The sequence below is a fragment of the Oculina patagonica genome, chromosome 3 (genome assembly GCF_052425735.1).
Source record: "Oculina patagonica isolate OP01 chromosome 3, crgOcupat, whole genome shotgun sequence".
Classification (NCBI taxonomy): Eukaryota; Metazoa; Cnidaria; class Anthozoa; order Scleractinia; family Oculinidae; genus Oculina; species Oculina patagonica.
The window spans coordinates 17,992,827-18,016,338 of NC_135760.1; the positions used below are offsets into that span (position 1 = coordinate 17,992,827).

Consider the following 23,512-nt stretch of genomic DNA (forward strand, 5'->3'; position numbering starts at 1 on the left):
GAAAGGAATGTTGGCCTTGGTTAAGCAGGTGTTCATGGGGAGGAGTGTAATGCGATCGCCCCTAAGAAGGACTGCGTGGGAGGCTAACTTCCACACTCCTAACATTAACATTTTAACCTTCTAATTTTCAGCCTTCCCCACTGGAGGGTTTTCCCACAGTTTTGGTTTTGAATCAGCTACAAAACAGGGCTTTGTGACAGACTTCAGTAAGTATGCAACACAAACATTTGCTTAATAGATAATTAAAAAGCAATTGACACTTGAATGACATAATTCATTATCCTTAATTGACTGCAAATGTGCTGCTCTTTCTTTTTAGACACTTTTAAAGTCTTTGTATTGTCATGCCTTCAAAATGCAGGTACGTCAACTGGGACCTTTGTTTTCATTGTTGAGTGTTTTGTAATCCTAAGCTTAAAATGTGTACAGTTCCAATAAATACCTACCTTGTTGATACTTATTTTCGCGGGAACTTAATTTCGCGAAAATGGAACGGGCATATTTCGCGGCACTTCATTTTTGCGATTTGGCCAAAAATCCCTAATTAGCATAAAAAATACAATAGAAAACGTTTGAAATAAATTTTTGCGGGTCTTAAATTTCGCGATTTTTTGAAGAGTAACAATAAGGTATACCCACCCCATGAAAGGCCATTGGAGATTCAAAGAGGCTTATGGCTGGTACATGCACTCAGGACTCTTCATTCAAGGTGTTGTGCTTTTGACTAAAACTCTTTAAAAGGTAACTGGGATTTGTCTATTTCTCACAGCCTGCGAAAATGGGATTTGGGTTACTGGGACTGGGAATCACAAACAAACATTTGGGACTGGTGTTTGGGCAAAAAATGCTGGGAAATGGATTTGGGCAAATTTTGGGCAGGTAAAGGGGATTTACACACCCCCCTGACCTCCCCACCCCTTCAGTACCCTCTCTTTTGTCTTGCAGGGCCTCTAACCTCCACCCCTTCTCTCCCTTCCCTTCCCTGGACAGGGTTTTCATTAAGAATTGTAATAACAGGAGAATAGTGTAAAGTAACCGGAGAATGATTTTTAAAGGTTCCGCATCTTAATAAGAAAATAGGCAGAGGCCTTTGAAATTCAGCCGGAGAATTCTATGTAGTAGAAGGAGAATTCTCTGATCTCCGATACCTAATGAACAACCTGCCTGGAGGAGGGAGGGTGTGGGGGTTGTTCTGTGATGAAACAGCTTTGCATCCAGGGGGTAATGATAACTAACATCTCCAGTTGACAAGCTTCTAGCAAGGATTGGATTTACAAGGAATTTAAGCAAATCAGCCAACTGTTAGTGATGGATCTTATTTTTTCAGCTTCATTCAGTCTTCCATTTGTAAATGAATCTCACAAAGACTGTCATGATATTGAGAGAATCATAGAGCTGGATGGGATAATGCAAGCCTACCTCAGTAATCATGTGGCAAACAGAGCAAGTTACAGGCAGGTCAGTATACAAAATCTCCAAGTTTACTTATCCAAAATTGATTCAAAATCATGCTCAAGATTCTTCATTCTCATTACCTCTCTTCTTGAAAAGCATTTCAAAAATGAATATTAATGCTATAACAATAAAGACGTTTCAGCGATGACATGTCACCATTATCAAATGCAAATTTTTACAAACACTCAAACAGACTCCATTCCAGTGAAACTGTTCCCCTAGTTATGTACGTTTTTCTGTTTTGCATGCCTCATTTATTGTACTATGTAGTTTCAGACTTCTTTCCTATAAATATTGTAATTACGTTCCTTATTATATTTGCATTTTGTTAATGGTGATATGTTGTCGCCAAAAAATCATATTTTTATAGTGTTAATATTTATTCTGAAATGCCTCTCGTTTTGAATTTGATTATTATTTGCTTTTAACTTCATTTTCATAATTAATTATTTTTCGTTTGTCTCACGACGTAGTCACGCGACTGCACACTGCTAGTCTTCATCAGGTGATAAGGTCGACTTGTGTGAACTTATAACTCATTTTCATGGTCCACACTATAAGATACAGACTGAGTTTTTTCCTGCCAATGTTATGGTGCAAGTGTGAAGTATGAGAGCCACAAAATAATGGGAAAATCTTACAGCTTGGACCAAGAAAACAATGTTTACTTAACAAACATCTCTCACTCTGGAGACAACCCCAGTACAAACACTATCTGAGAGATATAAGGAAACAAATAGAGGATAACTTATTGAAGCGTAAAAAGCAAATCAACATGAAAAAAATGAAGCTGTGAGGACAGTGCGTAGTAGATACTAATTGAAGTATTATTTTCCTTGACATCGCTAGGGGAACTCCTTACTCGGTACAGCTTGCAAAACATTTGGAAATCAAGAAATGAATAATTTACAGGTACATCTACTTTTCTGTATATTTTTGATCCAAAAAGTGATATTCAGATCGAAGTTCAATGGACCCTTTGAAGCCGGCAATGGTCACATGGTGCAAAATCCACCAGGGGGGGTACTCCGGGATCAAAGTGACGGGGATGATCGAATGGAGGAAAAACTCAGAACCCAAAAAAATCCCTAAGTCTCCCGACATTACCCAAAAAAATCCCTGGACCAAAAAAAAACGCCCCAAAAAAATCCCTAGTCAAATTACCCCTAAATTGCCAAGGCCGCGCCAAGGCACTTTAGTTTGATTTTAAATAAATTTAATATTAAAAAAAAATCCCCTATTTAAATCAAGTCACCCCAAAAAAAATACCTGCCAAATTCTCCTACCCAAAAAAATCCTTCGCACATCCTCGTCACTTGGATCCCGGAGTACCCCCCTGGGGGGTAAGCTCTGCTCTGGGACATTCAAAACAAAGGAAAGTCAAGCATGAATGGTTGAAGTCGCTTTATTTTGGAGGTCCCTGTGCGTTGCTTACCCTCCAGCGAGGTGTTATTTTATACCATGTGATAGCTAGCTGCAAAAAGCTCATTTACATTCATTCTAATACCAAAACACTTGGTGTAACTTTTAAGTTACATCTCTCCCCCTTTTTAAAACCCCACCCCCCTACCACCCTTGTATCATCCCCATTTTCTCCTTGGCTTGGCTGTCACAAGTTAAACAAAAAGCTTCTGGACTTTTTTGCTTAATGTTAAGCACCCTATGTCACCTTAATAGAAGTTTCTGCTTAATTTCAGGTTGAACTCGAGAACAAGCGCTTGTACGGTCACTTTGCCACAGTGTTTGGCTTCATGTGTGGTCTGTTAAAGCTGTCACTGGTTCAGACTCAACAACTTTTTCTGTTCTCAACACTGCGCACGGTGATAGCCAGTGCTGTAAGGCTTGGCAATGTTGGTCCTTTACAGGTAAAATGATGTCTTTTATATGAGGTTACAAGTAATATCTGAGCCCGCAGTTGTCGATCCCAAGTCAGCGTTGTTGCTAAGTAACTTGGTGTTTCTTGTTGCCGCAAGAAACAAGTCTGAAGAGAAAAGCTTTTGGATATTTTGTGACTAGTTAAACTCATTAGTTTCTCTTTGCTGGTCATTAGCAACTAGTGTATGAAGGAGACCTCGAAATTCTCTGTTTGATGAGAAAATGAATATTAATGCTTAGAATCTTTGAATATTTCAAAATCAAATAGACCGTTGAGGCCGTTATTTGGACAGGGAGGTTGCTTTGAACACCTTTATAAGTTCGCTGTGTGTTTGCTTTGCCTAAGCTCTGCAAATTTTTCATAAAATTGGTGAATACATTGTGCCACGTGCTCCACCAATCACAGCAATGCTATTGTCTTCTCAACCAATCAAGCGCAAAACAAGTGGAAACTTTCCCGTGCTTCCACTGGTTACACGCTTTCGCTTTGAATTTTGATTGGCTTATTGCGCCTGTTCAAGTTTTCCCGCCACTTATTAGTGCAATGACTGGATCAATTATTCGCTCAGCAGCCAGACGAAAACTCCGTAAATGCACTACAATAAATCTTTTTTTTGCATAAACTATAGGCACAGTCCATCCAGTTTGAAATGCAGAAGACTGCAGAGGAAATAAGGAAGAAGTAAGTATTGTTTTTAATAAAACTTGAAGTACTTGACATTTTTTAATAAATTATGTTACACAGCCTGTTTCATGAAGCTTCATGTTTACGCTACTTTTAGTTTTTTTACCCTTTGTGTATTTCAATCAGAAGTATTTTGCTACTATTACATTCCGGTCTCAAAGAAGTAGTAAAGTTGATTTAATGTCACCTTTTAACAAATCTACTTTTTGACAGCCGTTCGTTAAGCACTTAAGACAAAGTTTCCGCTCTCATGTGCTGACAAGCTATGTCAGCAAAATTAGTGTTCAGTCTTTGAGTGGCACTTGACTAGAACATTAAAGTTGCTTGTTTTGATATTCAATATAAAGACAAACAATTGCCAGGAATTTCATGCTTAAAATGCCACAGAAGTAAATAGCTTTGTGATTTAGCAATAACAGATTGAAAGTTCTCTCCTTAATAATTATGCCTTCGATAGTATGCCATTGGTGGCTTTAAACACTACTGTTTAGACACAGCCGTGTCTAAAACCACAAGCATGCCAATATATTATGCCTTCGATAGTATGCCATTGGTGGCTTTAAACACTACTGTTTAGACACAGCCGTGTCTAAAACCACAAGCATGCCAATATATTATGCCTTCGATAGTATGCCATTGGTGGCTTTAAACACTACTGTTTAGACACAGCCGTGTCTAAAGCCACTATTGGCATGCTTGTGAAAAAAGGCTAAAATAAGGCAGTGGGGAAGATGAAAGATGGTTTTGAAACAGATCAATAATTTCATAGCTTAATCGTTCGTGAGATCAGATATATTATAAACCTCAATTGCAACCATCTAACTTATTTACATAAAGTATCAACTCTTAATGTTTCCACTTCTCCCCGCTTATCCAAAATTATGATTGACAATCAGTCATGTCAACTTCTACAACAATACTTCACAATACAAAATCATCAACACACAGCTCTTCCACACACTTTTTCAATTGATTACGATTTTTTTACAACGGGGGCAGCTGTAGTGTCAACTATTCCTAGTATGCCAAATGTGGCTTTAAACACGGCTGTTTAACAGCCGTGTCTAAAGGCACTATTGGCATGCTTGTGAATAAAGGCTAAAATAAGGCAGTGGGGAAGATGAAAGATGGTTTTGAAACAGATCAATAATTTCATAGCTTTATCATTCGTCAGATCAGTAGACGATTTTTGATATTCAATATAAAGACAAACACTTGCCAGGAATTTCACGCTTAAAACGCCACAGAAGTAAATAGCTTTGTGATTTAGCAATAGCAGTTTGAAAGTTCTCTTTTTAATAATTATGCCTTCGATAGTATGCCATTAGTGTCTTTAAACACTACTATTTAGACACAGCCGTGTCTAAAGCCACTATTGGCATGCTTGTGAATAAAGGCTAAAATAAGGCAATGGGGAACATAAAAGATGGTTTTGAAACAGATCAACAATTTCATAGCTTAATCGTTCGTGCGATCAGATATATTATAAACCTTACTTATTTACTTATTTACATAAAGTATCAACTCTTAATGTTTCCACCTCTCCCCGCTTATCCAAAATTATGATTGACAATCGGTCATGTCAACTTCTACAACAATACTTCACAATACCGTTAGCCGTTATTTGGGTCGTCACGGAGCGCTTTTCTTCCCCTTGAATAGGGTGTCATTTTTCAGTTTTGGGCCTTAAAAGGGTATCAATTTTCGCTTTCTTTATCCTTCGATAGGGTCAGGGTTTAAGAACCTTCGCGGCACACCCCTATCCGAAATTTACGGGAGTACCCCCCCCCCCCCCCGGGTTTGTGCTAAAGCATTTTCTCTCGCAAAAGAAATAAGAAACTTGGACTAGGCAGTATACAATCCTGCGAACGTACAAATGTAGTAGCACCATGTAGAGTGTTTATTTTAATTAACACTTTACACGATGCCAGTCCGTCTGCGGGAATTAAACTCTATGTCAGTGTAGGCATCTACTAGCTAAAGCGTGGGGTATGACGGTATCGCTGTAAACTCCAGCGGACAATTCACTGTAGGACACCGTTAGGATTGTAGCGAGTAGGTGTTTGATAGCAGTGTCCAATTCAACTCGGCTGTAAAACAGTTCTGGCCAAAATTGTTTAAAACTGTTTTTGTTGTTAAAAGTCGCGGATTTGTTTCATTATTCGAAAGCTAGGCCTTTGATTTGTCAATTTTTGTGCTTTTAAATTTCCCGCTCGGCGCCATTTTTTAGCACAAAATTTGCTGGGAGATTTTGACGTTAATGTGTTGCTGACTTTCAACGTGGCGCCCTGAGTTCACATGGTACGACTTCCGTTGTGTGTGTATACTTAACGTTATTACTGAAAAAAGATTGAAATAGGGTATTTTAAATACAATAAAAAAACTACGAATAAGAACCTAGAATAAGAAAAACCTAAAATTCAAACTAATGCAAGAAAGACCAAAGGTAAGCCATTTTTATTTCAATTCCTTTACAAATGAAGTATTTAGAGCCATTTTCGAAGTATTTTCATACATTGTTTTAAAGGACTAAATTAACAACGCAATCGGCCACATCAATACGTATGTCACGTTGATCGAATACAACGTCAGGGTCGCCTGTGCCCAAACCAGAAACCAGTAAACCAGACTAAGAAGCGTGCGCCAATCTGAAAGACTACACAGCCGCCCCTTCCCTTCGCCCCCCCCCCACCCCTCCCCCCCAAAAATCGGGATTCTTAATTTTTTTAGGAAGGGGGGGGGGGGGGTGTACACAGGCTACAATTTGTCGGACTCGTTGATGTGCGTTTTGATATGCGACCAGTTTGGAAACAGGTTCTTAATTTTAAAAATTGATTAAAAATGTTTACTTTTGGGAAAACATGATCTATGATTATTGCTTCATTTTGTCATAAACACTATGTGGTATGCAAATTTTACAAAAAAGGGCCGAATATCTCTATAACAACATTGAATCTTTTTTTCAGAAATTAAGAACCTAATTAGCCTAAATTTTGTTAATATTTAGTAAGAATGTTTAGGCTAACCTAAAAAAATAGGTTCTTACTCGCGGTTTTTTACTTATTAAATCTCAGTTCAATTTTACACTATTTAGTACCGTTTAAAGCAGAAAAAGCACTACAGGTCATAAACTTACTGTAAGCGTACTTCTCCATCGTTCTTCCCTCGGCAGCATTTCTACCATTTAGCCCGGCGCATCCAATCGAAAAAATCGAAAATTAATTCGATCAACGACCTCAATCCGATTATTGTGAATCCGTCTTTGATACGAAAATCACGCAGGTTTAATATTTAATTATTTTTTTTTTATTTTTATTTATATAGTTATTTATTTTTATTTTTATCCATAAGTAAAAAGCGAAAAATTAGACAAATGACGTGTCGTATAAATCACAATCAATATGATTTTCGATGAGGTGGATATCGATCCAAGCCGGTAGTCTATTTAAAGTAAAAATCGGTAAGGATCATTTAAATTTGAACCTTGTTTAGCAAATGCCTGTATGGAATTATAGGCTGGTGCCGAGTTACGTTTACACAAAGCGATTGTGACCGATTTTTAGAAAGCTGTGTTGGACCGCGTCTCACAAGATAGAGGTCTGGATTCTCGTGTAACATTGTGAATATAGCATGATTTCTTAGCTTTGGTGGGGCCTCTTGTTTGATTCTCTGTATTAATTTACGTAATATGGCTCTCTCTCTATATGTTTTACAGTATTTATATTTATGGCGATGTCTAACATTGTTAGCTGTGACTGGAGCAAACAGAAGTGCTTGGCCACCAAATTTGACCTCAACAGCAATCATAGTGTTTCTATTACTGACAAAAACACACTCGCGCTCAAATTGAGTCGGATAGGGAAGGACATGTTCTACAGCTTGATGATGAAAAGCGTTAAAGATGGCATCGAAAAACACGGTAGGAAGAACTAACGATGTTTCGTTTATACCACAAAAATATCTCCTGTTTTCAAGCATAACGCTTGCTCCATGATGCTTGAAGTCCAATACTCCTACCGCAGGTTCGTAATCCAACAACCACTTTTCCATAACTCGAAACGGCGACAACCTAGTCATGTTGGCGGGTGTAAAGATGTTGTACTCGAGAACCGTGTCGTTGTCTAGAAAAATGTAATAATGGTAGCCCGGTCTTCGATTCGTCGCAGCAGAAAAGAGCACATTTCGTCCTGATGCAAAGAGGGTATTCGGATCAAACAAATAACTGATGTGTGATCGATTGTTTTCTTGACACTTGGCTCGGTAACTTAGCACTATCACATCACAGTTGCAGGTCTCGGGATCGCCAATCTGAGAAGAAGTTGCCAAGTTTGGGGGAAGGCATTGCTCGGTTTGCGTGAGATAAATAAATGGCTTTCGAGTCGGCAATTTTGTCCTTCGTTGTGCTGTAAGTTCAGTCGATGAATGAGCTGATGAATGATCATCCATCCCTACCGGGCTAAACCTTTTTATCAGCCCTTGCACAGTTCCTTCCATGTAAACAATTATGACAACGATTGAAATCGAACTTATCGCCACCAAAAAGGAAAAAATACGTTTTAACTTCATTTCGTTGGTACTGTGGAAGTGTAAACTAAGAATGCAGAACCGAATAAGAATGCAGAACCGCATGCAGAACCGCATGCTCAGTCAGATGTGACTTGAGTCGACCGCCTCGGGGAACATGTATTTCTGTTTTTAATAACACGATTAAAACTAGTACAAGAAATGACTTGAAAAAAGTTTCTCGTACATTGTGTCGTAGTAAGCCTTTACACTTATGCTGTATATATGCAAGTATGCTGTAGTAAGTGCTATAGATCAGCAAAAGGAACATAAGCAAGTAGATATGAATAACAATACCCTAACAGAAATTACACAATATTTGCATAATAGCGTGATCCTTATCCAGATTGGAGTGAGTTTTTTTCAACCGGCCGCGCCGGCAAGGGAGTCACGCATTCGGCTCCCCGCAACTAAGCAAAGGAGAGAGAGCCTGGGACCGAGATAGGTTCCTCGATCGTTCGCTGAACAAAATGGGTTTGCATTCACCGCGGTCAAATGTCTCAGGCAGGTTTTCTTTCCATTTCACCGTTTTTTTGTTCAAATTGAAGTGTTATTACGAGCAAGGATAGATAAAAATAATTGCCGAGTGAAAGCATAATCCCATTTCCTCAGGTAAACCAGTGTTTTTACTTTTTAAATGTTTCGCATCCGAACCAAAGGTGCTTTGACAAATGGCGCCGACAAGTCCGCATATCGCTATTTTCAAACACGTAGAACTTTTTTAGTAAAGCTCCAAAAAACTTAGTAAACCCTTAGGATACCGGTTTTTATCGAACTTTGAACTGTGAAAATTAAAACCTTATCTTTGCAGTACTTTAAACCATAAAAAGTTGATATTTTCGAACGGTTATTTTGCATAACAATTTTAAGTTTTCGCGTATACATTCTTTTGTTTGACACCTTTTTGATTATTTTTATCATCAAACACTTATTTCATCTTTGATTACGATATCAATTATATACTGATTTTTGGGAATGTTTGAATTGAGTCAATTTTGGTTGAAGTTATCTTTCTTATCTAGTGTGTTTTTTTGTAACGAGAGTCAAGGTTTTTGTAAGATACTTGCCGGAAAACAGTTTTTTCGACTATTGAACGACAAATAAATTATAATTATTCATTCCTAGATAACCTACACTATCAACCATTGTTTAAGAACAAAATACATACTTGTTTGCTTATTTATGATTAGATAGATCTTGACCTTTTTGACCTTAGATTGGTCAACCACGGATTCTTTCCTGGAATAACTTGTTTTCTGACCTTAAGTTGTTTTATACACTTGTATTCGGTGATATTTTTATAGCAGGACACCTTGACCTTATTTTCCCACGTTCTGTAAGTGACAAAGAACCTTTTTTACTATTGTACAATGTTTATTCATTTTTGTACACCCTTGTTTGAACAACCATGTACGCAAGTATTCTTTTAAATTCGGCTTGCACAAACGGCTGCTCTGAACTCGTAAACAACTTGGTATTCATTTATGGAAAGGGGTCGGACTGTAGTTACCGAATAACACGCCCCTTCTTCTTCGAGTTTAGTGGAAAAGTTGTTGTTGAACTTTGTACACAAAAAAACCTATTTCCCGCCCTAACTGTACAATTGTAATACTTGTAACAGTTTTTGTTGTAGAAAAACAATGTTTGTAATTTTTATATTGCTCGCGCTGTTTTATTTTGGCCAGTTTACGTTCGGTTCGTAAGGAAATTTTGGACAGAAAAGCGTTTTCGACATCGCAATTAGCTCGAAGGTTTTTATGTTAATACCTGAAACGCGCAGTCGTACTACAACGAAAACTAACTGCGCAAGTCATTACGTAAGCTTAGATACATCAAATTTGACGTTTTGACAGAGATTGACAGCTAGAAATCTGGCCACTTTAAAAGATCGCGAGTTGTTTTTAACACCAGAGAGAAGAGAGAATTGAGAACAACATTGTCAGTAAAGGTTCTACGCCTGAGGTAGAGTTTATTAAAGAAGATTGAATCAAGACGAGTTGACCGTCATTGCTGTTAAAGTGGGAACTGCTAGTCCTCCTTAAAACCCGCTTTTAACAGTACTTTTCTTATTTTTTGCATATCTGTTCTGTCGTTTGACCGCGGTGGAGGGTTTGCATTTATGGGATTGCGGGAAACATTTCTGAAACGTGTGCTTGAAGTTAAAATGATAAATGTAGTGTATGTACCTGATGGAAGAATTGTTGACCCATGAAAAGCATAAACCATGAACGATGCGACCGAAATGTTTACTGGAAAATCGGAAAAATAATCGTCGACAGAATAAACACTATAATAAGACAGGTTGCATAAAGGTAAAGTCTGTCTCCGAGCCATGAGGCCCATACAGCCGGAGCTTATCCCGGTTTCCGTAGCATTAAGCGACTAGGAGTATTGCTACTCCCCCCTGGATGGGATGCTAGTCCATCGCAGGGTTACCCCGAGCAGTAAATTCGCCGGTACCCATTTATACACCTGGGTGGAGAGAGGCACTGTGAGAGTAAAGTGTCTTGCCCAAGAACACAACGCAGCGCCCCGGCCAGGCCTCGAACCCGGGCCGTTCGACTCGGAGTCGAGCGCGCTAACCATTAGGCCACCGCGCCTCCCAGGTTGCATAAATCTTGCTCTTAAAGGGACCAGTGGGTAACTTAGGCATGGGAAATGACCATCAAATTTGTTTAAATGTATAAAATAACCTCTTAAAATAGTGAAGGAACATTTAAATAACACACCAAATGCAAAAGATGATACGGATGGCCAAAAGTGTCGAAGATTGAAACGGATTGCGATGTGGGCTTTTGAAATATGGTCCGGCGGAACAGTTTTCAAAGTTAATCTTGTCTGCTTGTAACTTTAATTTATGACGCCCGGGAGACACATTTAGCTGCAAGAAAGCTATGGTTTTGTCATTTAGTATCAAAGAATTAATTTCTTTGCAAACATTTAGTTTCATAGCGAATATTTGGCAAAATTTAATAACATAAGATTAACTTAGCCGTGACATAGTCCCTTTAAGCCTGGCTCTTAAGGCTATAAGGGACGGTTCATTTTTTATGAGATAGGGGGGGGGGGGGGCTGGTGGGATTTGAGGGGGGCCATCCGAAAAAATTTGGCTTCAAAGGGGGGGTCAGCCAAAAAAATATGGTCTGTAAGGGGGGGTCACTAAATATAATTGTACTTTTAAGTGTTGTAAAGAGGCTTCTGTAAGAGTAAAAAAAATTTGCCAGAATGCCCAAAATAACATTCCTGAGGTTCTCAAAATTCAATTTTTCCCGGGGGAGCATGCCCCCGAACCCCCTACTTTGTTATGTACCAAATGCCATTAACTCAACCCAACAGCTTATTGGTTACAAGTGCAGACAACCCATACTAACAGCCGACATCCACAATAAACAGTTGAGGCAATGCCAGCTATTTGGGATGTGTTATTTGTACACTGATAAATTCTTTATTCACAAGGCTCGATATATTTTAATTTCACTTGATAATTGTTTTTTTTGGGGGGGGGGGAGGGGGGTCATCGAAAAAAAAATTGATTTCGAGGGGGGGGCCAGGCAAAAAATTTCGATGAAGAAGGGGGGGTCATTATATATAACAGTGACTATCTATCAAATCCCACCAGCCCCCCTACCCCATAAAAAATGAACGGTCCCTAATAGAGCAATTTTTAATAAAAATGGACTATTATTTTTAGGTTTCCTACGACACAAATATAAATTTTGGCTGTTCAATAAATTAAAAAAAAAATCTGTGACATAGTCACTTAAAAGTCAAAACTCAACGCTTCGCATTTGAATCGTGCAATGAAATATTAATTCAAAACCACTAAAATTGTTAAAGAGAGCATCAAGTATGTTTTGCCACCAAAACTATTTTTCAGCCGAGGTCAGTCCCTTTAATGATAACGTAAGCACACGGCTATATATTCACAATGAGCATTAGACATATTATCCAATTTTACCAGTATATAGATACTGTCTGTTAAACCGACATCATCTATATACTGATTGATTTGGGTAATTGCTTGACTGAGCGATTTGATCTTGTTGTTTACAAATATGACAACACTACTTACCTGACTATGGAGGGTCGCATTGTGGCAACAGAGGAACAGTACTTGAACAGTAATTGAACAATTTTCCGTATCTAAAGAAGTGAAAATAGAACGTTAACCAGAAAAGTAACTTTTGTTGAGCTTCAGTTCAGCTTATTTGAGACTTACTGCCGAGTGACTATGGAGGTATTCATTGCTGTTGTTATTCTTTAATTTACTGAAAGGGTTGCACTAAGTTTATGAGGTCATCCAAGAATTGTTAAAGTAGCATTATACTTTTTAAGCAAATGAAGGATCATCGCAGTAATGTACTCAACTTAAGCAGTTGAGAAAAGCAAGCCTGAAAAAAATTCAGGCTTGAACGGGAATCGAACCCATGACCTCTGCGATACTAGTGCACTAGTACTACTAGTGCTCGCCCCTCTACTACTAAGGACAACTAATCGAGGTGGGGGCAAGGGTTAAAATAAAAACGAGCTTTTCACACTACAATACAGAAAATGTGAAAAAGAGATATAAACAAATGATTAATTAAATAATTCATCGATTAGTGGAAAAGTAAACAAACAACATAATAAATTACACACACGAAAAGCTAGAAGGCAATAAATAATGAATTTATAATACAGACGATGCAATGAATGATGGTATTTCAACGCCTCCTCCCGCAGCCACTCGCGGCTGCGCCGCTTGCTTGTACGTTTGCTTGAGCGCGCTTTTTACTCAAAAATACCGCCAGCTACGCAGGCTAGTTAATTATAAAAATGTATTTTTACAGTAGCTGTTTTATCTACAGGCTGTAGATTGTTCGTGACGGTTATGCTGTTTCTTTTTGTTGATACTAAAGCCTAGATCCTCTGTTAATACTAGAACGACTAGAACCTGTGTTATTATTGTTACTGTTGTTAGCAAAATTAACCGGTCTTGTTACATTTAAAAGTGTATGTAACTGGTCAAGAATCGTTAACCGGACGGTAAGCTGGAGAGCCCGCAATGCCTAGTGGTCACTTACCTTACCCACGAGAGCAGGAGAAGAGGGAGGGGAGGGTGAAGGGTGGCATGTTCGAGGGGAGGGGTCGGTAGCGTGAAAGGCTGAGGGGCGAGGAGGGTTGGAAGTTTGGACTCTTTACATACCACGGATCATTCCATGTTGGTAGCGAAAGAACAAGAGCTTGAAAGAGCCGAAAAACAGAAAAAGCGAAGATGTGATCTTGCCCAGCGTAAAATAATTATGTGTTGTTTACTAACCAGTCCTCTGTGAATTTATTTACAGGTTTGAGAAGTCCACCATCGAGGAGGCAACAACAACAGCTCCCGTCGCTGACTTTCTTCAGGGCGCACACGACAACTTGTTCTCGAAACTTTTCTATTCTTGACGAACAGTTTGAAAGCGGTTGTTGCTTGGCGACATTTCTGATGAAAACCGGGTACCCAGGAATTATTCCGACCGAAAAACCTGCTTTGTTATCTGAATGAATTGTAAACAAACAAGGCGCAGTTTGAAGGTTTTTTAGTAGCGATGTGAAAAACTTCGGTCGACTATTCTACAACTCTGAAGAGTTGTGTTTTAGAGCAGTTTTCAATAGCGAAGCGCGCGAGGTCTAAAAATAGAATGCAAATGAATATAACCCCCACGAGGCTCAGAAAACATCAGTGTTCTGAGAGCTCTCTCCTCCGCAGAGGCCTCTTTCGTGGGGGAAGGCGAAAAAACATGGGGGGAGGATCAGGAAGGCGAAAACACGAAAAATGAAAAATAGGGGGAGCGCGGGGGACGACGGGAAGGGCGAAGGAGTGTGCCTTACCAGTGTGCCCCGCGCGCTTTCGATTCGATTCTCTCCAGGCTCCGCGCGCTTACTTTTCACCTCTCCCTGTTTCTCTCCCTACTGTTTCCCAGCCCGAAACACGAAAGAGACCTCTGCGGAGGAGAGAGTTCTGAGAGAAAAAGAAGGAATCTAGGCGAAGTTTTCGTTTTATGAAAGTGTTTTAGGAACAGTGGCAGTTTTAGAAAGTGTTTTAGCAAAATCGTCCGCCATTTCGGTTTGTTTGTCTGAGTCGTGACGTCACTCGCGCGCTTTGTTGTTGAGTTTCGTAAAACCAAAGTTTTCTCTAACCAATCACAAAGGACACAAACAATCCAGGGATTCAATCCAAACTCGAAGCAAATACACGTAGCCGGTGCGAAGGGCGGGAAAACGTGCACTAGCAAGTGATTGGTTTTGGTTTACTTCTGATTGGATGAGAAAATGATGCAAAATTTTATAACCAAACATTAAGCATAGTAATGCAAAACCAAATGTGAGTAACTTTCGACACTCAAATGAAAACGGCTCTCAGCAATAGTGTTGTAAAACTAAAGAAAAAGTCATAATTACATGTGGCCAACTACGACAAACGAGCTAACGGAATGAACCAATCAGAAATCAAAGGATAAACACGAGCCAGTGCTGAGGGCGGGAAAACGTGCTTCGCTCCTGATTGGTTGAAAACAACAGCAGGATTGCACTGATTGGTTAGAACAGGTTGCAGCACGTTGCACGATTTTTTAACCAATCATGAAACACAAAACTGGAGCAAACATGAAAGTCTAAGGAAAACGCTCTATACATATAAATTGTATAACAATAGGGGCCTATGATTGTCGAGCTAAAAGAATACAGTTAACTCTCTCTAAGACGGACACCTTCGGGACCGGCCGCAACTGTCCGTCTTAGATAGGTGTCCGCTCTGTAGAGAGTCGAGGAAACATGACACCAGTAATTTTGAGATAATAAAGCTAAACCTATGCACAATGAATACACGTCTATTTTCACTAATGAAACATGATAAAAAACACATCTCAAGTGTCCGCTGATGATTCCAAAGTGTCCGTTGTCCGTCTTAGAGAGGTGCCTGTCTTATAGAGATTTTGGTTATAGTAAAATGACTGAAAAACGGCAGGGACCATCACCAGGTGTCTGTCTTATGGAGGTGTCCGTCTTATAGAGGTGTCCGTTAAGAGAGAGTTGACTGTAGTCATTAAATTGTTGAAACCTTTTTTTTTAGTTTTCTGCCAATATTTATTTATAACTACAACCAACCTTCCTATAAATCATTTATTTATTGCAAAACTATATCTATATTTAGTTTTTTGTCTTGTGAAGAAACTCCATTTACACATGAAACATGTTCAAGAACCATGCTCCCAAAACCTTTTTTTGTCTTTCCTTCATATCGCAAAATGCTCGAAGTCGTCACTTTCGTCATACGACAGTGGTGAAACAGGATAGTTTTGCGGTACAGATCCGGCAAAGGCCGACTGTGCTCTTCGTCTGAGGCCCGGAGAGGCATCGTCTCTGAAGTACGTCCCCGGAGAATCTTCGGAAATCCGATAGAGTGGACTGATCGGCGAGTTCGGAGAGGTCTCGGGAAGACTGATTTTACGATCAAGTGGCGGCGGTGACGGTCGGTTCTTTATAGAGTTGAGCACACCCCGCAGCTTAACAAACTGTCTCATTAGATTTTGGTCTTGCTGCCTAAGGAATTTCTGTGTGGGTAAAAACAATATATTGTAAACAAGGGAGATGCTTTGTTTAGACAGGGCTGTTATTTTCAAAATAGTAATAAACGAAACTGTTTTGCTGAGGAGGCTAGATTGTTTGCATACCTATTTTTGTGTCGGATTACAAACTAAGAAGAGAAAGATAGGGGTTATTACTTCAAAGGCTTGGCAAAACGAGAAAGATGTTTCCAGAAACATCCGTAGGGCGCGCATGTTTCCTCAATGTTTTAGAAGGGCCCAGTTTTGCCATAGGGGAAGCACTGTTTCCAGCGTCAATTTTGTTTCCAAGAAGCAAAATTCGTGTTTCCGTAAGAAATTTTTTGTTTTTTTTTGGGCGCGGCATGGAAGCAAAAAAAGTGTTTCCAGCATGTTTCTGCAGAGATGTTTCTGGAAACATGTTTCCTCGTTTTGCCCGGCCTTTATAGTTTTATCGTTGAGATCATCTCGCGCAGTATTTTTCGTTTCTTCGCACTTATTACTAGCACCAGAGATAAAATATTGGCTGCGATCATTTTACCATTGTCGCCAACTTTTTAACTTTCTTCGTATACGGTTAGGTCTTCTACAAATTTGTGGTGTCTATATTAGCGGAGCGCGCAGACGTCCAGAACTAAAACAAAGATCGATAACGTCCTCTAACAGCGCTGGGTTCGGCCTATGGCCTCAACCTCGGCGGATTTTTTTTTGTAATTATGAAGTTATTTTATACAAGCTACACAGCGTGCAGTCCTATATAACTCATTTATAAATGATTTATTTTTCGACAGGACAATCGCAGGCTAACCTATAACAGCGTTTTTAGATTGCATGAAACCTCAAAGAGGACATTACAAAATAGTGCTAACAGGACCTAAAACGAATAAAAAAATGTGTGAAAAAAACCCTTTTCACATCAAATTCTAAACAAAACCCCAGCGCCATCTTGAGTGGGTTGCCAATTTTTTTGACCCCGGTGGCACACGTATAGCAAGGCTTCCCGTGGCTATAGCAATATAAACACCGCAGGGATTGTTTTTCAATAAGGGGCAAAGTGACGCACAGTTTACCTTCAAACCACGTGCCCTGCTTGCAAAGGTCACCAGAAGTGGGAGTATTAAAATACTGAGCAATTATTGATGACGACAGATAAGAAAAAATATTGTACTTAAAATAAAAGCTATGCCAAGTAAAATAAAAGAGTTAGGCTCGCTAGAAGCTTGTGAATTTTAAGGTCAAAATACATCTGGATTTCTCTCGCGGTCTTGCATGATATTACATGTAAATAGCTGCATCAAAAGGGCGTTTGTCTTAAGTGGTCTCAAATGAGACTTATAGAAACGTTTTGTGTGCTAATCAGCTATCAGCTATGTTTTGCTTGATTTTTCTTTCACATGTATAACAAGATTATCTTTGAGTCTGATATTCAAGGATGAATTGGTACTTACGATTTCTTTTACGATCCACTCGATGGCCGAGTCCACGTCTGTTTTACGTTCGTGAAACGTCTTCATTTTTCTCTGCTCTTCGTTCAAACAAAGCGAAGGTTTGTCATCTATCATGCTTGATTGAGTTTCTAAATCCTTTCCCTCGCCGTTGCCTTCTCTGGATCTTTGCCTTGTTATGTGGGACGACATGATCTTTATAAACACGCAGTAGTTAGTCGAGATCAATGATACCGTTTTACGCCAAGCTATAAATTCCACTGTTGACTCGTTCAATTCATTTAACCGATAAACTACTGAAGCGCTAAATCCGCTAATTTCTAATGCTTATGTGTAAATGAATGACCCAGAGATTGACAACAGACTGACAGATTGGTGTTGACTGAAGTATAAATACTGGTATAAACAATTGCTACGTGCGTCTATGCCGATCTCTCGGTCAATACATCATTTTAACGACTTTTTTGTGTCAGCCAAAACTCACAGGAAAGGCGCGACCGGAAGTTGTTTTATTGCTACTTACTGGTTCAAGAGTCTTACGCAATTCAGACACTCGTTCACTTCCGGTTTTTCTGTGTGATAAATTTTATCAGCCAGCAAAACACGTTTAGAACCAGGTTTAACAAAATCAACTCAGCGACAGAAAATCTAAACTGACTAAAAGACTAAATTTTACATAGGGTTTAAAAAACTTTAAGAAACTATGAACTTGTGCTTTCATTGTGCTAAATTTAACTCAGTCAACGAAGAAAACAATTTTAAACTGAACAGCTTTAAAAGGTGTTTCAGCTTTGGTGTGAACGTATACTTAGATATACCACACATATCTAAATTGTCTTAGCCTGCGTTGCAGCCGGACGTGTTACAAAATCCTGACTGTCTGAAGCGCGGGACAGCGCAGGCTAAATTGACTTAGACAGTTTAGCCTGCGCTGCAGTCAAAATCATTTTTGATCGATATTCACTTTTCAATATGGAAACCAGCAGAGTTGAGATACGCAACTTCTTGTAAATTAAAAGACTCGTAGACTACGAGACTTTACAAGGTCTACGAGAAGAAGTTTAATACGTATTTCAACTCTGCTGGTTCCCATATTGAAAAGTGAATTAATCAAATGATCACAAATATCGAGCAAAAATATGACCCATTAATTTAGGAAATGGGTGGGTTTATAATTATTTTATCCACGGAAATATGGAAAAATGTTTTATGTCAACAGCTTGTTCAAAAATAGCTCATATCTGGCAGACGGTTCCTTGAATAGATCAGGCAAGTTCGCACGCTTGATTAGCCCACGTGTCAAGTAGCAGTAGCTGACTCGTCCCAAACGTCTCGTATGTGAAAATTGAAAGACGCGAAGGATGATGGGAAGGAGGAAAGGCGCTTCTCTTCTTTCTTGGTTTCACGTGACGTCATCAAAATTTTAAAATCCATAATCGCAAGGCCCCAGAGTTTTTATCCTTCACTGGCTATTAGACGTCCTTAATACATATCTTGTTGAAGGTTTTTAGCTCGATAGCATTCGCCGTCTTTAAGATAGAGCATTTTGAATTTCGGAGTTTCACGCCCACGCCACACGTACACGAGATCAAAGATGGCCGCCAGTAGGATGTCACGTATACTTAAAAAAAGCATCATCTTGTGATTTTTAACAATCTGAACAGTTGAGATTTTGCAAGAAGTGATTATCTGAATGTTTACTTGTTCATAATGGTGATCTGACCGCTTTTTGTAGCAGAAGTGAATGCCAGATGTTTTTGTTGATTTCCGGCCGCCATGTTGGAGCCCAAGCAGTTGGACTCCAACATGGCGTTTCCATACTGTGCTTTCTAAATTTGCGTGAAACATTTTGATGGATAACTCGAGTACGGAATACCGTACAGACCTGAGACTTGGACAAGTAGTTTATATTGTAGTTTTCTACAACCTGTAATATTCTTGATTGTTTTGACTCATTAGTTTTGGATTTATTTTTTCGCGGCGTGACAGTTTCAGTCTTCCGAGACTCAAGACAGACTCAAAAGACGACTGGGGACGAGTGAGTAGCAGTAAAGCAATTTTTGCGTGCCCGTTTTTCCCGCTTTTTTTGTTCCACTTCGCTCGCGCTCGACGATCTGATCTCAGAGTAGCGGACCGCTCTTATTTTCTGTTCCCGGCGGTAAAAAGACCCTGGTACGAAGTTGGCAATGAAGTAGGGCTAGGTATTAAACTAAATTCTCTTCAATCAGAGCCAGTGTAGTCTTTGTGATTTTCCTGCTTTTCCCCTTATCTTTTAGCCTGTGTACTAGCTTGACTGCCCACAGCCTCTTTATTTCTCAACGCAAAAGAACACGAGAGAAATGGCATGCGAAGTGATCGATCAGCGCCCAGTTCGCGTGCAATTCTTTTTCCGCGTGAACAATCCACTGTGTACTAGCTCTTTTGGGAGATCAGGACGAAAAGCGCCCAACGTACGAGGTGGATCCACCGCAGCTTGGCGTGAGCTGCGATCAGGCTCACGGACTGCAAAACTGAGTCGTATTTTTTGCGAGCGCGCTCGGTCCGTCCAATGGGAGATAGAGCTAGCCAATTGGTGCTTTGCTCCTTTGAAAGCTAAGGCACGATGTTAAAGAGAAAAGACTGTTTTGCAGTCTACGACTAGGCGCGTGTTCTTTTTTTCCTGAACAATGAACAAAGATAAAGTGCAAGGCTGATAACCGGGTATGGGAAGTATATCATATGAATTCCAATATATCGGAAGGCACGACATTTGAGTTTCTTATTCAGGGAATGGCTCTAAAGATTAGAACTGGTTACAAATTTTAAATGTATGGGGAATATCCGGTACTTGATTCTATTTCGCCACGGTGGTCCTTGCAAATTTACGTTCGTTTTCTTTTTTTCTAAATCGCGGGTTTAATACTTCTAAGCTTTTAACAAAACCCCGTTTCCCTCGCAAAAACCAGCGGGATCTTCCTTTCTGTCAAAATCTTAAAAGGCAGAGTCTAGCGCACCTGGACTAAAGATGTGTGTCGAATTGCAAGAATTTTTCCCACACAACGAAAATTTTTCAAATGCCGCTATTCCGAAAAAAACCCGCACTCCCAAAATAACTTATAGCAGCATTTTTCAGATGTCTCACAGACTTCTAAAAATACCAAAAAACCAACACTCACCTCCGCCCAGCTCCGGAGATAAAGATTTTGCGAGGTGTTTTTCCGGATGCCTCAGTAATGTGTGTGTGTGTGTGTGGGGGGGGGGGGGGGGGGGGGGGGGGGGGGGGGGGGGGGGGGGAGGGGGGTCCTGGTTCCCAACAAAATTTCCCTTGTGTTACCATGTTCCCTAAGAGAATTTCTTCGATTTTTGTGTTCCCTATTCCCTAAAATATGCTCTTGTCCCCGTGTTCTTAGTTTTTTCCCATGTTCCCAAAAAGTAAATTACAATGTTCCCTTGTTAATTCCCTAAAACCCCTCGAGCCTCAGTAGTAACTGCAGATCTGACTACAATTTTGCACTGACTCTTAAAAAACCTCCTCCCATTTAAATGATGGAAGAAAACGGCGCGTTTGGTTTTGCGTGAATTCATCATAAATTTTCGTGGAGGGGGGTTTTGTTTCTCTTTTTTATTCTGACCAAGATTCTAACCCACTCGCAAGCCCCTTAGCTTCTTCTTATTTTCTTCTACCAACTCCGACCTAGCCTTCCTACCCATTCCTTTCGCGGCTTCAATTCGCCGCGCATTTTTTGCCAACTCACACAAGCTGGGACAAATGCTTGGCTACATATATATAGGAAATTGAAGTTATGGAAATTTAAAGCGTGACCCGAAAATCAATTAAGAACGCTCTTTTCCTTGCCCAAAAACAGCTGTCCTGTGTTTTTGTTTGTGGCTTGAAATAAAACACGTCTTTAGCGCGATTCGTTTTACTTGTTAATCTCCTACAAAAGCTGGAGTACACGCGCTGGTAGCAACTGTCATAAATGATATCGGGTACCTGAAATGCATGCAATATTTGTTATTAATAGCTCGCTAAAATGCAAATTTCGCCACGTTTGCTCTTCCCAGCACAGGGTGAATAAAGTAAAAGAAATCCAACACTTTCTTGTCGAAAAAGAGCCGAGAATTCGAAAGAGAAAGAAAGGCATAAGCAATAAGAAAGTATATCGAAAGTAGCGAAACGTGATAACATTCATTTCTGTGGTATGCATTCTCGACAGGATAGAAACTGGTTGTCACGCCATGCCAATGCGGAAAAAATAAAATACAACACGTCTCGTCTCGACGAAACATTGCCACAAGATTTAATTCCATGAAAAAGTATCAAAACCGCCACCTTTTTTGCTAGAGTTTATCATAAACAAAAAGTTATTACATGTGTTAAAATGTCATTTAAAACAGTAACTACAAAAACAAAGGGTGCATCTTAGCTCAGAGCTAGGATCAGTTACACGATTCAGATGACACCCCTAACAGAAATTTGAAAACGAAAGCATGAATATAAATGATCACACGCGCTACAAAATGTTTTCGATTTGTCCATAGCCAGTTCCGTGTAAAGCTACAGTTCACTTATAAGCTTCCTACTGTAGGTTAATTTCACTGTATAAAGTTTGAATTGACGAATATGGAACTTCATAAACATCAAGCGCACGATCACGCGAAAGATGATATTATTACAGTTCAGTTCCAGTGTAAGATATTGCATGCTTGCTGTAGTATAATTGAAATCTCTTCATGGCCTCGTGGACTTGACACTAGTAAAAATAAAAATCTAAGCTTCTGTAGGCGAAAACGAGAGTACCTCCGTGGTTTTTCTTTCGCTGCGCGCCCCGGCTACGAGCGAGCGATTGCCATTGCTCCAGGTCCGCCTTTCACTTCTTGCGCCGACTGAACCAGCATACACAACGGGCAGCAGCAAGTGGCCAAGATATCATTCAAGAACGTACCATCAATTCCTTTTTGCTCGCGGATCTTGGATCGGATCTGCGCCATGAAGAAGATGTTGGCTAGCGGAACGAACGTCGCCAGACCGCAGAGCAGGCAACTGTCTCCAACCGCCTCAGCGTTTTTGCCAGCCGTGTAGCAGTGGCAGAAGTAGGTTACGAGGCATGTGCCGCAGTCATCGAAGCAGCCGAACAATCCGTGAGACCACTGTCTTGCCATAGCGAATCCAAGGAACGGAAATTCAGCGAAATCAAGCAGAAAGTAACGGGAATAGAACGCTAAAATGTAGCTTGAACAGTTCCGCTTTTAGCCCAGACCTCACGTGGTTCGCAGAGACAGCGCCTATTGGGAACACCTTCCATTTGTTTGCAGGCCAACTCGTTTGATTGACACCTGTGTCACAAAAGACAGAGGTGTAACCCAGAGTAACCATTTGTAATTTTGACGGGTTTGTTAATAGACAGATCGCATCTCTTGATTGTGTCAGGTTTGCATGAACCAAGTAAAACTGTCCTGTCTTAGAATTATGTCAAAACAAAAAGCATCTAAACTAGGTAAACAATTGACTACTTTTAGTAGTATTTTCCATTTCCGATACATTTAAAAATCAAGGAAAACAACATGTTAAAATTAATGTTAGAACACCTTGGACAAGATCAATATTCGCGCGCGAACTCATTTTAATTAATTGTCATCTGTTGTTTTAGAGCTCTCGGAAAGTTATTTCTAAAAAGCGGGTACTCAGTCTGGTAGACTATATTCCGTCATTGGAAATGAAATGAAAGGAATTGGATAGCCTACTGCTAAAGAAGCATATTTTACGTAAAATTGACACTTGAAACGGCGAAACAATTTTGCGTATTCGAACCGAGCATAATATGACACAATTTTTCAGCAATGCGGAACATCGGTGACCATATCGCATTGTTGAAGCGATTTGTATGTACGTGTGGCGAGCAGATTATTAAAATTTTCTTTTGTGCACGTCTGGTAGGTAATAA

At 39.8% G+C, this 23,512-nt stretch overlaps 4 protein-coding genes across 4 annotated transcripts in view; 1 reads left to right on the top strand and 3 right to left on the bottom strand.

The window, feature by feature from the left end:
* LOC144645444 (uncharacterized) overlaps nucleotides 1–16,250 on the top strand; it is a 40,496-nt gene extending 24,246 nt beyond the window's left edge. The window contains exon 8 of the mRNA XM_078505025.1: nucleotides 13,903–16,250. Within this exon, the coding sequence (XP_078361151.1) occupies nucleotides 13,903–14,005 (103 nt within the window). The 3' untranslated portion in view covers nucleotides 14,006–16,250. The remainder of the gene's footprint in view (nucleotides 1–13,902) is intronic.
* On the bottom strand, nucleotides 7,487–8,597 carry LOC144645872 (uncharacterized). Its single transcript, XM_078505400.1, has one exon. It carries the CDS (start codon nucleotides 8,579–8,581, stop codon nucleotides 7,487–7,489), a length of 1,095 nt encoding a protein of 364 aa, XP_078361526.1. The 5' UTR covers nucleotides 8,582–8,597.
* LOC144645470 (uncharacterized) lies at nucleotides 15,725–18,054 on the bottom strand. The gene is made up of 2 exons (XM_078505057.1): nucleotides 17,592–18,054; nucleotides 15,725–16,152 (listed from the first exon to the last, which is right to left on the bottom strand). Exons 1-2 carry the CDS (start codon nucleotides 17,778–17,780, stop codon nucleotides 15,835–15,837), a joined length of 507 nt encoding a protein of 168 aa, XP_078361183.1. The 5' UTR covers nucleotides 17,781–18,054; the 3' UTR covers nucleotides 15,725–15,834.
* A 3,791-nt stretch (nucleotides 18,055–21,845) lies between these two features.
* Nucleotides 21,846–22,862, bottom strand: LOC144645492 (uncharacterized). Its single transcript, XM_078505087.1, has one exon. The coding sequence runs from the start codon at nucleotides 22,728–22,730 to the stop codon at nucleotides 22,401–22,403; it is 330 nt and encodes a 109-aa protein (XP_078361213.1). The 5' UTR covers nucleotides 22,731–22,862; the 3' UTR covers nucleotides 21,846–22,400.
* Nucleotides 22,863–23,512: the final 650 nt, after the last annotated feature.

Excerpts from the sequence above, each read along its gene's own strand:
- LOC144645492 (XM_078505087.1), bottom strand. The coding sequence starts at position 22,730 with ATGGCAAGACAGTGGTCTCACGGATTGTTCGGCTGCTTCGATGACTGC.
- LOC144645872 (XM_078505400.1), bottom strand. The coding sequence starts at position 8,581 with ATGAAGTTAAAACGTATTTTTTCCTTTTTGGTGGCGATAAGTTCGATT.
- LOC144645470 (XM_078505057.1), bottom strand. The coding sequence starts at position 17,780 with ATGTCGTCCCACATAACAAGGCAAAGATCCAGAGAAGGCAACGGCGAG. Across the intron at positions 16,153-17,591 it reads AGTGGATCGTAAAAGAAATC|AAATTCCTTAGGCAGCAAGA; the intron begins GTAAGTACCAAT and ends TTACCCACACAG.